The sequence below is a fragment of the Ranitomeya variabilis genome, chromosome 2 (genome assembly GCF_051348905.1).
Source record: "Ranitomeya variabilis isolate aRanVar5 chromosome 2, aRanVar5.hap1, whole genome shotgun sequence".
NCBI classification, from domain to species: Eukaryota; Metazoa; Chordata; class Amphibia; order Anura; family Dendrobatidae; genus Ranitomeya; species Ranitomeya variabilis.
The window spans coordinates 636,627,778-636,640,398 of record NC_135233.1 but is presented as its reverse complement, the minus strand read 5'-3'; the positions used below and the strand labels follow the sequence as shown (position 1 = coordinate 636,640,398).

The following is a 12,621-nucleotide window of genomic DNA, read 5'->3' as shown; positions in this document are numbered from 1 at the left end:
CTGAGAAACCCGGTACCGAGTACCCCGCTGCCCTGCGTTTGGGGGCCGCTCCAACTTGGCGTCACGAACAGGATCTACTTAAGCCTGAGGAATCAGGTCATGTGTGCCTTGAAACTGTGACTGAATTGTGCTGAATCGTGATTTATTGCAAAGACTGTGTATTGCTATTTGCCACCAAAATCCGCCATCGCCGCGCCGTGTGGGGCACGAGGGGAGGAGCCATAGCTTCGTGGGCGGAGCCGGCCGAAAAGAGCGCGGAACAAGAAGACGCGGTGAGGTGCTGATCCCGGAAGAGGAACCCCGACTTCCACCAGGTTAGCAGAGGGGAGGAGCGGCCATGTCTGATCCATGAGGAGCGGAGGCGGCGGTCGCAGCCGCAGACTCGGGGGCACCTCCGGGCCCCGCAGTAGGTGCAGCCGCAGGCCTTGTACCACCGCCGGGTTCCGCAGAGCTTGCCGCCCCCAGCAGCCAGCCGGATACTGCCGCAGCTACAGCAGTCATAATGCCTTTCTCCATGCCGTACCTACCTGGAGCAGCCTGGCTCCCGCGATACTCTGGAGAATCACATACATTAACTGACTTTAAAGAAGGGATCTGCAGCCTGCTTGAGTTTTATCCCCTGACAGAGCCTCAGAAAGTTCATATGATAACAGGCTAACTCTTTGGAGCGGCTTTAAGGGAAGTGAAGTCCTGGCCCGCCGCGGATAAGAGAACTGCGCAGCAGGTCTTTGCAAAGCTTAAAACTACCTTTGACACCCGCAACGCTACAGAAATTAAATTGACGTTCTATGGGTGCAAGCAGAGGCCGCAGGATAGCTTACGGGACTACGCCCTTAATCTCCAGGAGGCACTGCGGGCCATCAAGCAGAATGACCGAAACAGCATGCAAGATGAGGATAAACTCCTGAAAGATCGGCTCTTCGAGGGGCTGCTGTGCAGTCACCAAAGGGCCCAACTGCACTTCCTGGCCATGCAGAACCGAGACCTGACTTTTGCGCAATTCAAACATAAAGCCATCCAGGCGCTACAGGAGCAACAGCCCAGCCGTGCAGTACTTCCCAGGCATCAAGCTCTCACGTACCACCAGGAGGTGGCGCCAGATGCCCCAATTGCCGCCGAGGCCGATGCCCAGATCCTGGAGGACGATTCCCCTGCAGGACTACGCCTCCAGATGCAGGAGCTGACCAAGAGCGTTGCTGCCCTAGCCCGGACCGTACAGTCCCTACAGGAGGCCCCCAAGGAGAAGATCCAGCTGGCTTCCAGACCGGAGGATGTCCCCTGGCAGCAACAGAGGAGGATTCCGTCGACCAGAGGCAGGGACGACGATCGCTTTCATTGGGACGGACGACCTATCTGCCGCCGCTGCCACCAGGTGGGCCACCTTGCAAGGTACTGTCATTTAAACGAGCAACCCCTGGGGCAGAGGGCCAACCCCCCGGGAGTAGGACGATCAGGCCCGCAAAATTGGAGAGCCAAATACATTGGAGGGCGACCAGTTCTTCCCATCGTGATCGACGGTATCCCCATGAACGCTTTGCTGGACACCGGTTCTCAGGTCACGACTATGCCTTACTTCCTTTATAAAGGTTATTGGGAGGACACCGACATTACTCGTGGCCCCGATGATGATTTCACCATAATAGCCAGTAATGGTCAGCCATTGCCACAAGTGGGGTATAAAGAGGTCACCATCAAAGTGGGGCGGGTAGAATTGGAGGCCCAAGGGATTGTAATTGTTGATATTGACCGACGCGAATGTAATCCCATGATGACCATTGGTACTAATGTCATAGAAAACTGTCTTGCAGAAGTTATTGTCTTGTTACAGCAGGTAGCAGAAACAGCTGGTTACAGTGAACAGTTCGCGCCCTGCAGAAAGAAATCAGGGCTCTGATGCAGAGACAGCAGGTGGAGCTGACTGGTGGTGAAATTGGTCGTGTCACAGTGAGTGATTCAAACCCCATTGCGATACCCCCCAGGAGTGAAATGTTAATATGGTGTCGGGCAGCCATAGGCCTCAGGGGTAAAGACTATCAGGCCCTGGTAGAACCTGTATATACAGATAATAGGCCTACCCTCCTGACAGCCAGAGGGGTGGTTGACGTCCGCAAGGGGAGGGTGCCAGTACGTGTTCTTAACTGTGGGGAAGAGGAAGTCCACCTAACCAAATATGCCACACTTGCCAAACTGTTTACTGTTAATAATAGTGTGATACAGGCACCCGGACCCTTGGTCCCGTCCAATCCGGCGGAGAACAACGGTTCTGCAGGGCAACTGAAAGATTGGTGTCGGGAATTGCATGTGGGCACTGACTCTACCCCATCTCACCAGAAACAGGGGGCCTACAGGGTGGTTCATGAGTACGAGCGGGTATTCAGCAAGCACCCCCTAGATTTCGGGCAGGTAAAAGGGATTCAACATCATATCCCCACAGGAGATCATCCACCCATAAAAGAGAGATACCGTCCTGTACCCCCAGCTCATTATCAGTGTGCCAAAGACATGTTGCGAGAGATGAAGGAGGCTTGGGTAGTGAGAGACAGTTGTAGCCCCTGGGCAGCTCCATTAGTCCTCGTTAGGAAGAAAGATGGCACAATGAGGATGTGTGTTGATTATAGGCAGCTAAATCGCATTACACATAAGGATGCATACCCACTGCCCAGGATAGAGGAGTCCTTGGCTGCTTTAAAATCTGCTAACTACTCCTCTACCTTGGATCTCACCAATGGGTACTGGCGGGTTCCCGTGGCAGAGGCGGACAAGGAAAAGACGGCCTTCACGACGCCGATGGGTCTCTGCGAATTCAACTACATGCCCTTCGGATTGTGCAATGCCCGGGGAACATTCCAGAGGATGATGGAGTGCTGTCTAGGGCACAAGAACTTCAAAACCATGTTGCTATACCTGGACGATGTCATCGTCTTTTCCAAGACTTATGAGGACCATCTGAAGCACCTGGCCGAGGTGTTCGAAGCCCTGTCCAACTTTTCCCTAAAGGTAAAACCGTCCAAATGCCGTCTACTAAAACCCAAGGTGCAGTACCTGGGCCATGTAGTGAGTGCCGACGGGGTGGCCCCAGACCCTGACAAAGTCACTGTGATCAAAGACTGGCCGAAGCCCGGCAGTTCCTCGGGTTGGTAGGCTACTACAGGAGGTTTAACAAGGACTTCACCAAGAAGGTCGCGCCATTGCAAGACCTGTTGGTGGGCCAATCCAAGAAAACCAAGGGTAAGAATACCCCATTTGATTGGAACGATGGACTGGAAGGATCGTTCACTTGTTTAAAGTTGGCGCTGATGGGAGAAGAGGTACTGGCCTACCCTGAATATGATCAACTGTTTGTGCTGTATACGGATGCCAGCAACGTGGGACTGGGAGCCATGTTGTCCCAGGTCCAGAAAGGCAAGGAGAGGGTAATCGCTTACGCCAGCAGGAAACTTCGTCCCACTGAAAGGAAACCCTGACAACTACAGTTCCTTTAAGCTGGAATTCCTCGCCATCGTTTGGGCAGTGACGGAGAGGTTCAAGCACTACCTGGCCTCAGCAAAATTCACCGTCTTCACGGATAATAATCCACTAACGCATTTGGACACAGCAAAACTCGGTGCCTTGGAACAGCGGTGGATGGCCCGGCTGTCCAATTACGACTTCACCATCAAGTACCGGGCAGGGCACAAGAATGCGAACGCCGATGCATTGTCCCGGATGACCAATTTGCCGGAAACGGGGAAAGACCCAGAGGCACTTGAAGAGGTAGAGCTGCCCGCTTTCCATCGCCCCAAGGCCACTCAGTGTTCCCATCATGTGAAGAACGGGCGCAAGAACAAGCAGGATGCCACGCTGAATCCCCTGCCCCACCACGGATGGGCAGAGACCCAGGATGGTGACCCCGCGGTCCGTTGGGTGAAAGAGCTCCTGACGCAGGCAGGTTTGCATCCCGGGCCGGATGATCCACAAGAGACACAACAGCTGTGGAAGGGGAGAGGCAAACTGTTTATTCACGATGGTAAGCTGTGCCGGAGAAGCATTGACCCACGCACTCATGAATTGATATGGCAGATAGTGGTCCCAAGGCAAGATGCGCCAATGGTTCTGGGAGCGTACCACGACGGGGCCGGACACTTCGGATGGAGGAAGTTGGAGAGGCTACTCCGTGGGAGGTTCTACTTGATTGGCATGAAGAAAGCCATCGAGAAGTGGTGTCGAGAGTGTGGCCCATGTAGCCTACGCAGGAAGGACCGTGACAGCCAACGGGCTCCCTTGCAGCCCATCATCACCAAACGGCCGCTCGAACTGGTCGCGCTAGATTATGTGAAACTAACACCTAGCCGGTCAGGCTATGTCTACGCTCTTACCATCGTAGATCACTACTCTAGATTCCTGGTAGTTGTGCCTGTCAAAGATCTAACGGCCAGGACGGCCGCCAAAACCTTCCAGCAGTACTTCTGTAGACCACATGGGTACCCGGAGAAGGTACTGACCGATCAGGGACCAGCATTTGAAGCGGAGGTGTTCCAGGAGTTCTGCAATCTGTACGGGTGTAAGAAGATCAGAACCACACCATACCATCCACAAACCAACGGGATGTGTGAGAAGATGAACCAAGTGGTAATCAACTTACTGAAGACCTTGCCTGTGGAAGAACGGAACTTGTGGCCAACAAAGTTGCCTGACTTGGTAGACATGTACAACCACATCCCAGTGAATTCCACCAACTGCACTCCAGCGCACCCGATGCGAGGAAGGTCTAGCAAGTTACCTGTTGATCTAGACATTGGGGTCCTAATCCCCGAAGATACCTCGCCAGATGCAGATTGGGATACAGAAAGGCAGCAAAGGTACCGCAAAATACAGGAATGCGTGGAAAGAAGTCTAGCCCAAGCCAGACAAAAACAAGAAAGGGACTACAACCAGCATGCTCCTGCGATTCCCTTGTCACCCGGTGAGCAGGTACTCAAACAGAAGAGATTACACAAGCTTGACGACCAATGGGAAGCAGAACCGTATATCATCCTGCCATCCGATTTTTACAATACGAAGGTCAGTCTCATCAGCAAAGATGGAGGGGAAACCTCAATGGCAATATCCAGAGACCACCTTAAAATATGCCCTGATAAGTTGAGAGAGAGGGAAACAGATCCAGGAAACTCCCCACCTGTAGAAGAGTAGAAGATGATACACACTGTTCTTGGCGATTTTCCCTAGTCTTGGACTCAAATAAATCAGGCCATCGTGGTACCTGTCTTAACGTTTCGTCAACTGAAACCGCCAGAACTAAATGTGGTGCCAGATCATCCGGACCCGCAATCACAGCAGACCCCACCAGAGGATGCCATGCCAACCGTGGAACAGGCAAGTCCTCCCTCTGCTATCGGTGAATCTGCCATGCCCACCATTAGTAGCAGCAGCCCTGAGAGCTCCAGCATGCCAGTGCTACCCAGACTCACTAGAAGTGTAGCTAGAAGACAGTGCACTACACCAGCGATAGCAAGCATAGCGGGCCCTGTTAGGCCAATAGCAACCCCTGCGCTGCGGAGGTCTACACATAGCACCAAGAATCAAACTCCACTTCGCTACAAAACTTGGAGATATTAACGATAGTTGCTATTTGGTTGAAAATGTTTGTGTAAATATCTTTGTTACAGGTTTAAAAATAGACAATGGAGTAATGGACAGTGAATTGCTCCAAAACTTTCAAAAGGGATCCCTTTGTTTACCCGGGGTGCCTGCTGTTTCAAGGTTGCACCCACTGAACTGGGAGTCATGAACTGCGCATGACCAAAACTTTCGCAACGTTCAAGTGTCCTCACCTCCCGTAAAGGAAAGCAATGTTATATTTACTTGTTCATAGCATTTACTTGTTCATAGCATTTCAAAATTTTGCTAACATGTATTGTTGTTCTTCTTTTCCCAGTCCAGGAGTACTGCATTTAACGGGGGGGAGTGCAGCGCCCCAGAGTCTGGTCGTTGCAGTAACGTCGCTCTTCCACCAGGGGGAGTGATGGTACATCTGATTGCACTAAAAGAGTTCACCTTGCAGGCATCACAGACACTCATTACACTTCACACTCCGGCCGCCAGGGGGAGCAAAAGGTCCTATCTACTAGGCCACTCCTCACACATGGGTAAAACTGGGGGTTGGAAAGGAAGTTAGGAAGAAAGTAGCTGGGGAGAGCTCGAGAGAGGACCTGTCAGGGGTGGGATCCTGACATCGGCCTAGCACAGACAGATCGTTACGGAGCCGTGCCTGTGCCTTATAGTGGCAGACTCCTAAGAAAGGACACGAAGCGAAGTATACTGTGGAGAAGTGAGAAACGGGATCACAGCACAAAGGAGATAGAACCAGAAGGAGTCGTGCCTCAAGATCAGCAACATCCTTCTGAGGCGCGTAGCCGACAGCCGGAACGCCGAGGAGGTAATAGACTCTAGCATTACTTTGAACTACGGCAGGGCAGTTAACTTTAGGTTGGCTGTCTCACCTTTTACACCTAATGAAGACAACGGAGGCAATTGTGGGAGAGGGGCGTCTCTAGGGTCCCTATAAAATAACTCCAGGCCTACCCCGTCATACGGGTGCGTCCTATCCATATCATCTGGGGGACGGAGAGAGAGAACAGAAACATACACGACAGTTGTGAGGACTATCCCGTGGTGCTCAGCAGGGAAGTACTACAACACACAGGCACTGGTAGGAAGGCTGATTTCCACCTGTAAAAGGGAACTCTGGATGTGCCTTCGGACCGGCCGGTCTCAGCCAGCCCTGTTAGCAGTGCTCTGGATTGCGGATGCCGAAGCCTTCAGTAAAGAGGTAAAGAGATTGCAACCCTGTGTCTTCGTTATTTACTGCGACCTACACTGTCACCTACATCTTTAATTGGGCGCCCCTTAGCAGGGCCACGGACCGGGTCAGGCCACCGTGACATCCCCAGAACTGAGAGACCCAGTACCGAGTACTCCGCTGCCCTGCATTTGGGGGCCGCTCCATACTACGTGGCTGGGCAATATACTACGTGACTGGCCAATATACTACGTGGCTGGGCAATATACTACGTGACTGGGCAATATACTACGTGACTGGGCAATATACTACGTGGACATGCATATTCTAGAATACCCAATGCGTTAGAATCGGGCCACCATCTAGTAGTTTTATATTGTTCCTAGGTGATTCAACTTTATCTAACAAATCCCCACAGCACACAATGCATGAGCTGGGGGATTAATAGGTCTGCATTCAAACAGAGTGACTTCAAAATTACCAGTTTTGACAAGACATCTCCGTCAAGCCACACTTTCTCTCATTACACATCATCTTATCTGCTTCAAACCAATAAGCTTTCAAGTATATACAGCTTGGAGTTGGAAATTCTGCATAAAAATATGGATATTGTCAAAATACTCAATTGCCTAATAATTCTGCACAGTATATATATATATATATATATATATATATATATATATATATATATATATATATATATACATATACACACACTCACACATACGCAGTACAGACCAAAAGTTTGGACACACCTTTTCATTTAAAGATTTTTCTGTATTTTCATGACTATGAAAATTGTACATTCACACTGAGGGCTTCAAAACTAGTTAGGTCCATATATATTTGGACAGAGACAACATTTTTCTAATTTTGGTTACATACATTACCACAATGAATTTTAAACAAAACAATTCAGATGCAGTTGAAGTTTCAGCTTTCATTTGGGGGTATCCACATTAAATTTGGATGAAGGGTTTAGGAGTTTCTGCTCCTTAACATGTGCCACTCTGTTTTTAAAGGGACCAAACGTAATTGGACAATTGACTCTAAGGCTATTTCATGGACAGGTGTGGGCAATCTCTTCATTATGTCATTCTCAATTAAGCAGATAAAAGCAGTCATCAAAGCAAAAGGTGGCTACTTTGAAGAACCTAGAATATAAGACATAATTTCAGTTGTTTCACACTTTTTTGTTAAGTATATAATTCCACATATGTTAATTCATAGTTTTGATGAAATGATGTTCAGCTGTGTGTGTGTGTTGCCTCCATGCGCCTGTATGACCTCCCTACAACGCCTGGGCATGCTCCTGATGAGGCGGCGGATGGACCCCTGAGGGATCTCCTCCCAGACCTGGACTAAAGCATCCGCCAACTCCAGGACAGTCTGTGGTGCAACGTGATGGTGGTGGATGGTGTGAGACATGATGTCCCAGATGTGTTCAATCTGATTCAGGTCTGGGGAACGGGAGAGCCAGTCCATAGTTTCAATGCCTTCATCTTGCAGGAACTGCTGACACACTCCAGCCACATGAGGTCTGGCATTGTCCTGCATTAGGAGGAACCCAGGGCCAACCGCACCAGCATATGGTCTCAAAAGGGGTCTGAGGATCTCGGTAACTAATGGCGGTCGGGCTACCTCTGGCAAGCACATGGAGGGCTGTGTGGCCCTCCAAAGAAATGCCACCCCACACCATTACTGACCCACTGCCAAACCAGTCATGCTGAAGGATGTTGCAGGCAGCAGATTGCTTTCCAAGGCATCTCCAGACTCTGTCACCTCTGTCACATGTGCTCAGTGTGAACCTGCTTTCATCTGTGAAGAGCACAGGGCGCCAGTGGCGAATTTACCAATCCTGGTGTTCGGTGGCAAATGCAGAACGTCCTTCAAGGTGTTGGGCTGTGAGCACAACCCCCATCTGTGGACGTCGGGCACTCAGACCATCATCATGGAGTCAGTTTCTAACTGTTTGTGCAGACACATGCACATTTGTGGCCCGAAGGAGGTCATTTTGCAGGGCTCTGGCAGTGCTCCTCCTGTTCTTCCTTGCACAAAGGCTGAGGTAGCGGTCCTGCTGCTGGGTTGTTGCCCTCCTACGGCCCCCTCCACATCTCATGGTGTACTGGCCTGTCTCCTGGTAGTGCCTCCAGCCTTTGGACACTATGCTGACAGACACAGCAAACATTCTTGCCACAGCTCGCATTGATGCGCCATCCTGGATGAGCTGCACTACCTGAGCCACTTGTGTGGGTTGTAGAGTCCGTCTCATGCTACCACGAGTGTAAAAGCACAACCAACATTCAAAAGTGACTAAAACATCAGCCAGAAAGCATTGGTACTGAGATGTGGTCTGTGGTCTCCACCTGCAGAACCACTCCTTTATTGAGTGTGTCTTGATAATTGCCAATAATTTGCATCTGCTGTCTATTCCATTTGCACAACAGCATATGAAATTGATTGTCAAACAGTGTTGCTTCCTAAGTGGACAGTTTGATGTCACAGAAGTTTGATTTACTTGGAGTTATATTCTGTTGTTTAGGTGTCCCATTTATTTTTTTTAGCAGTGTGTGTATATATATATATATATATATATATATATATATATATATATATATATATATATATATATATACACACATACATATATATATATACATACACACACACACACACAGCATATATATTTTTTACAATCTATTGATTCCACTTACCTCTTCACTTTGTTCATCATATGGATCAGAGAGTAAAGGAACATTTGACACAGCCACTTGTAGAAGGCTATCAAAAATATGTGGCGAAAGTTTTGTCTCAAGAATTCTTGAATGTGCAAGTAGCTCCTGTATTCTAAGAATAATATGTTGGACAGAGATATTCTACAAAAGAAGTGGATATTGTTAAAGTTTAACCAAAATACGGAATATAAACCGTTATTCTAACTTCATCTTACAATTAACTGTATATTACATTGATTTCAGAAAATGCTAGATCCCTATCCTGTAAAGGCACACATGTCCATTTTTTATTATCTAAGGCAGTGTTCCCCAACTACGGTCTTCAAGAGCCACCAACAGGTCATGTTTTCAGGATTTCCTTTGTATTGCACAGGTTATATCTCCAAAGTAATAACAATATCTAAATTTAGGGAATATTTTAACTGTGTGAACATGTAGTCCCTTAAAATGCTTTTATTAAATATATCTTAAAATTCAAAAAATCCCAGTGACATGTAACAAAAACAGGATCAAAAAGTGCACCTATCCTCACACTATCCCTACACTTAGCTGCTCTCCCTGCCTGGCAGTGGAGGTTGGCACCCTGATAGAGTCGATTCTGGCGCCCCCACTCAACGGCGGCTATCCACTGCTCACCCTATTAGCCACCTATAATCTACAGGTGGGAAAACAATGAGCTTGTAAAAAGAGATGAAGTATAGTGTGGAGAGAACAGCAACAAAATTAGGTGCACAGAAAAGAGTCCCCAATATTGTCCAAAATATTTTGATGCATATGGGACAATAATGCCAAGGGGAATAGTAATCCAATATACAATGGTTCAAGAAAAAACTGATAATATATAAACCAACACTGCACATGAACAGCCTATCTCAGCCATAGGTAGAATAAGCCCAATATGAGCCTAAATAGCACAGTTAGTGCAGTATTTAACCCTATGGCATACGACTTAAGGCTGTTAACTTCAGACAATGGATAATTAGCAATAGCAGATAGCCAATAATGTACAGTCTGATATCAATATGAAGCTATTACGGATAGCAAGCAGGGGATCATGCCAGGCAGGGAGAGCAGCTAAGTGTAGGGATAGTGTGAGGATAGGTGCACTTTTTGATCCTGTTTTTGTTACATGTCACTGGGATTTTTTGAATTTTAAGATATATTTAATAAAAGCATTTTAAGGGACTACATGTTCACACATATTGCACAGGTTATGGAATTATAGCCTGTTCAGGTGATGCAATTATCACCTGTGCAATACTTAGGAAAAACTGAAAACATTGACCTGTTGGTGGCTATTGAGGACCGGAGTTGGGGAACACTGATCTAAGGAGTCTCCCTTTGTGCAGAGTGATAGGACTGAAATGTCAGTTTAAAGGAGACCTCTAGACCATGCATTACTACTCCAGTAAATATGTAAATTGCAGAGAGGAAGAGGACTTGAATTCTAGTGCCACCTACTAGAAGTAGCAATCCTAAAAGTCAAAATCAAGCCTTACCACAAGACTTAGGATAAAAGCCAAACCAGATTTTCTTGCTTCTTGTTATTTGCCCATACTCAGAGCAAAGAAAAAGGTCTGATTTGGTTGGGTCAGAGGCCTCAGACTAAGGATTAACATATCTCCATGTGGGAAGTGACATGCCTGACATGCCACTGTAAAGAGACTTAGGGTATGTGCACACGTAGAATGGTCCTCTGTGGATTTTTCCGCAGCGGATTTGACAAATCCGCAGGGCAAAAACACAGCGCTTTTCCTGTGGATTTACCGTGGTTTTTGTGCGGATTCCACTGCGGTTTTACACCTGCGGTTTTATAATATGGAGCAGGTGTAAAACCGCTGCGAATTCTGCACAAAGAATTGACATGCTGCGGAATGTAAACCGTTGCGTTTCCGCGCGTTTTATTCCACAGCATGGGCACAGCGTTTTCAGATTCCCATAGGTTTACATTGTACTGTAAACTCATGGGAAACTGCTACGGACCCGCAGCTGCGGAAATGCTGCGGATCCGCCGCAAAATCTGCATCGTGTGCACATAGCCTTACAATGCAACTGTCAGATTTCTTGCTTTGCACTGAGGAAGAGCAAAAACCAGAACACGTATCTATGCAAATAGAGTATCTGGTTAGCGCTTATCCTAGCGCGTATTGTGTCAAAGCTCGTTAAAGGGTCGATATTGACTTTTAGGATTGCTACTTTCTGTAGGTGGCAGTAGAGCTCAAATCCTCTGAAGAGGCAACTTGCATACATCTTTAATGAAACATTTACGTGCAAGGTGATACATATACAAATATAGAAACCATGAACATAGTAGGACACGGAGTATAAAGGTAAAATAGTACATGTTATTGAACAAACATCATAAAAAACATGAAAATATTGAAAACATGAAAACGGTGTGTAAAAGACAAACAAGTAGAGCCCAGCCTGATGCATATAAGAAAAATCACAACATATCTTTTGACATGTACATGAGTTGTACTGGGGGCAAGAGAAGCACACCACCAACCCATAGATCAATATCTAAATACAACCAAGATGGCATAAATATAGAGTTGAGGGAGGCACATCTTACCAAAGGTGGAGGACGCAGAGCCTGGATGCTCTGTTTTTATTTTACTTTTATATGTATTAGTTTTTGCTTGTTTATTTCCATATAACCATAGCGATAAAAAGATCGATTTCATGGACATCATTCTTGAAATTGATGAGAACCAGTGTATACAGACTGATGTCTACAGTAAACCTTCTTCAATTAATGCCCTGATATATGCAGACTCTGCTGACAATCCAGCCACCATTAGGGCTGTCCAGGTTGGACAGTTTCTAAGAATGAGGCGGATCTGTTCCTCAGATGATAAATTTGAGATACAAGCCAGTGATCTAAAAAAATAGAGGCTATAGTCATAGATGTATTAAACGTGGCTATGACAGAGCAAGGACGACACCTTGTAACAATCTTTTCTATCAAAAGAAACACATGGGCAAAGGTACTGATGATAAAATTAGATTCATATCTACATTTAATCATAAGTGGACAAGTATATGGGACATCCTGGCCAAACATTGGGCCATTCTTTAGACAGAACCCTTTCACTGGGACCCCTA

General features: G+C 47.3%; 1 protein-coding gene across 1 annotated transcript in view; it reads right to left on the bottom strand.

Moving 5' to 3' along the window:
- The window catches only part of LYST (lysosomal trafficking regulator), a 591,077-nt gene that overhangs the window by 501,458 nt on the left and 76,998 nt on the right, over nt 1-12,621 (bottom strand). Inside the window, exon 6 of the mRNA XM_077289098.1 lies at nt 9,493-9,654. Coding sequence (XP_077145213.1) covers nt 9,493-9,654 — 162 coding nt within the window. The remainder of the gene's footprint in view (nt 1-9,492; nt 9,655-12,621) is intronic.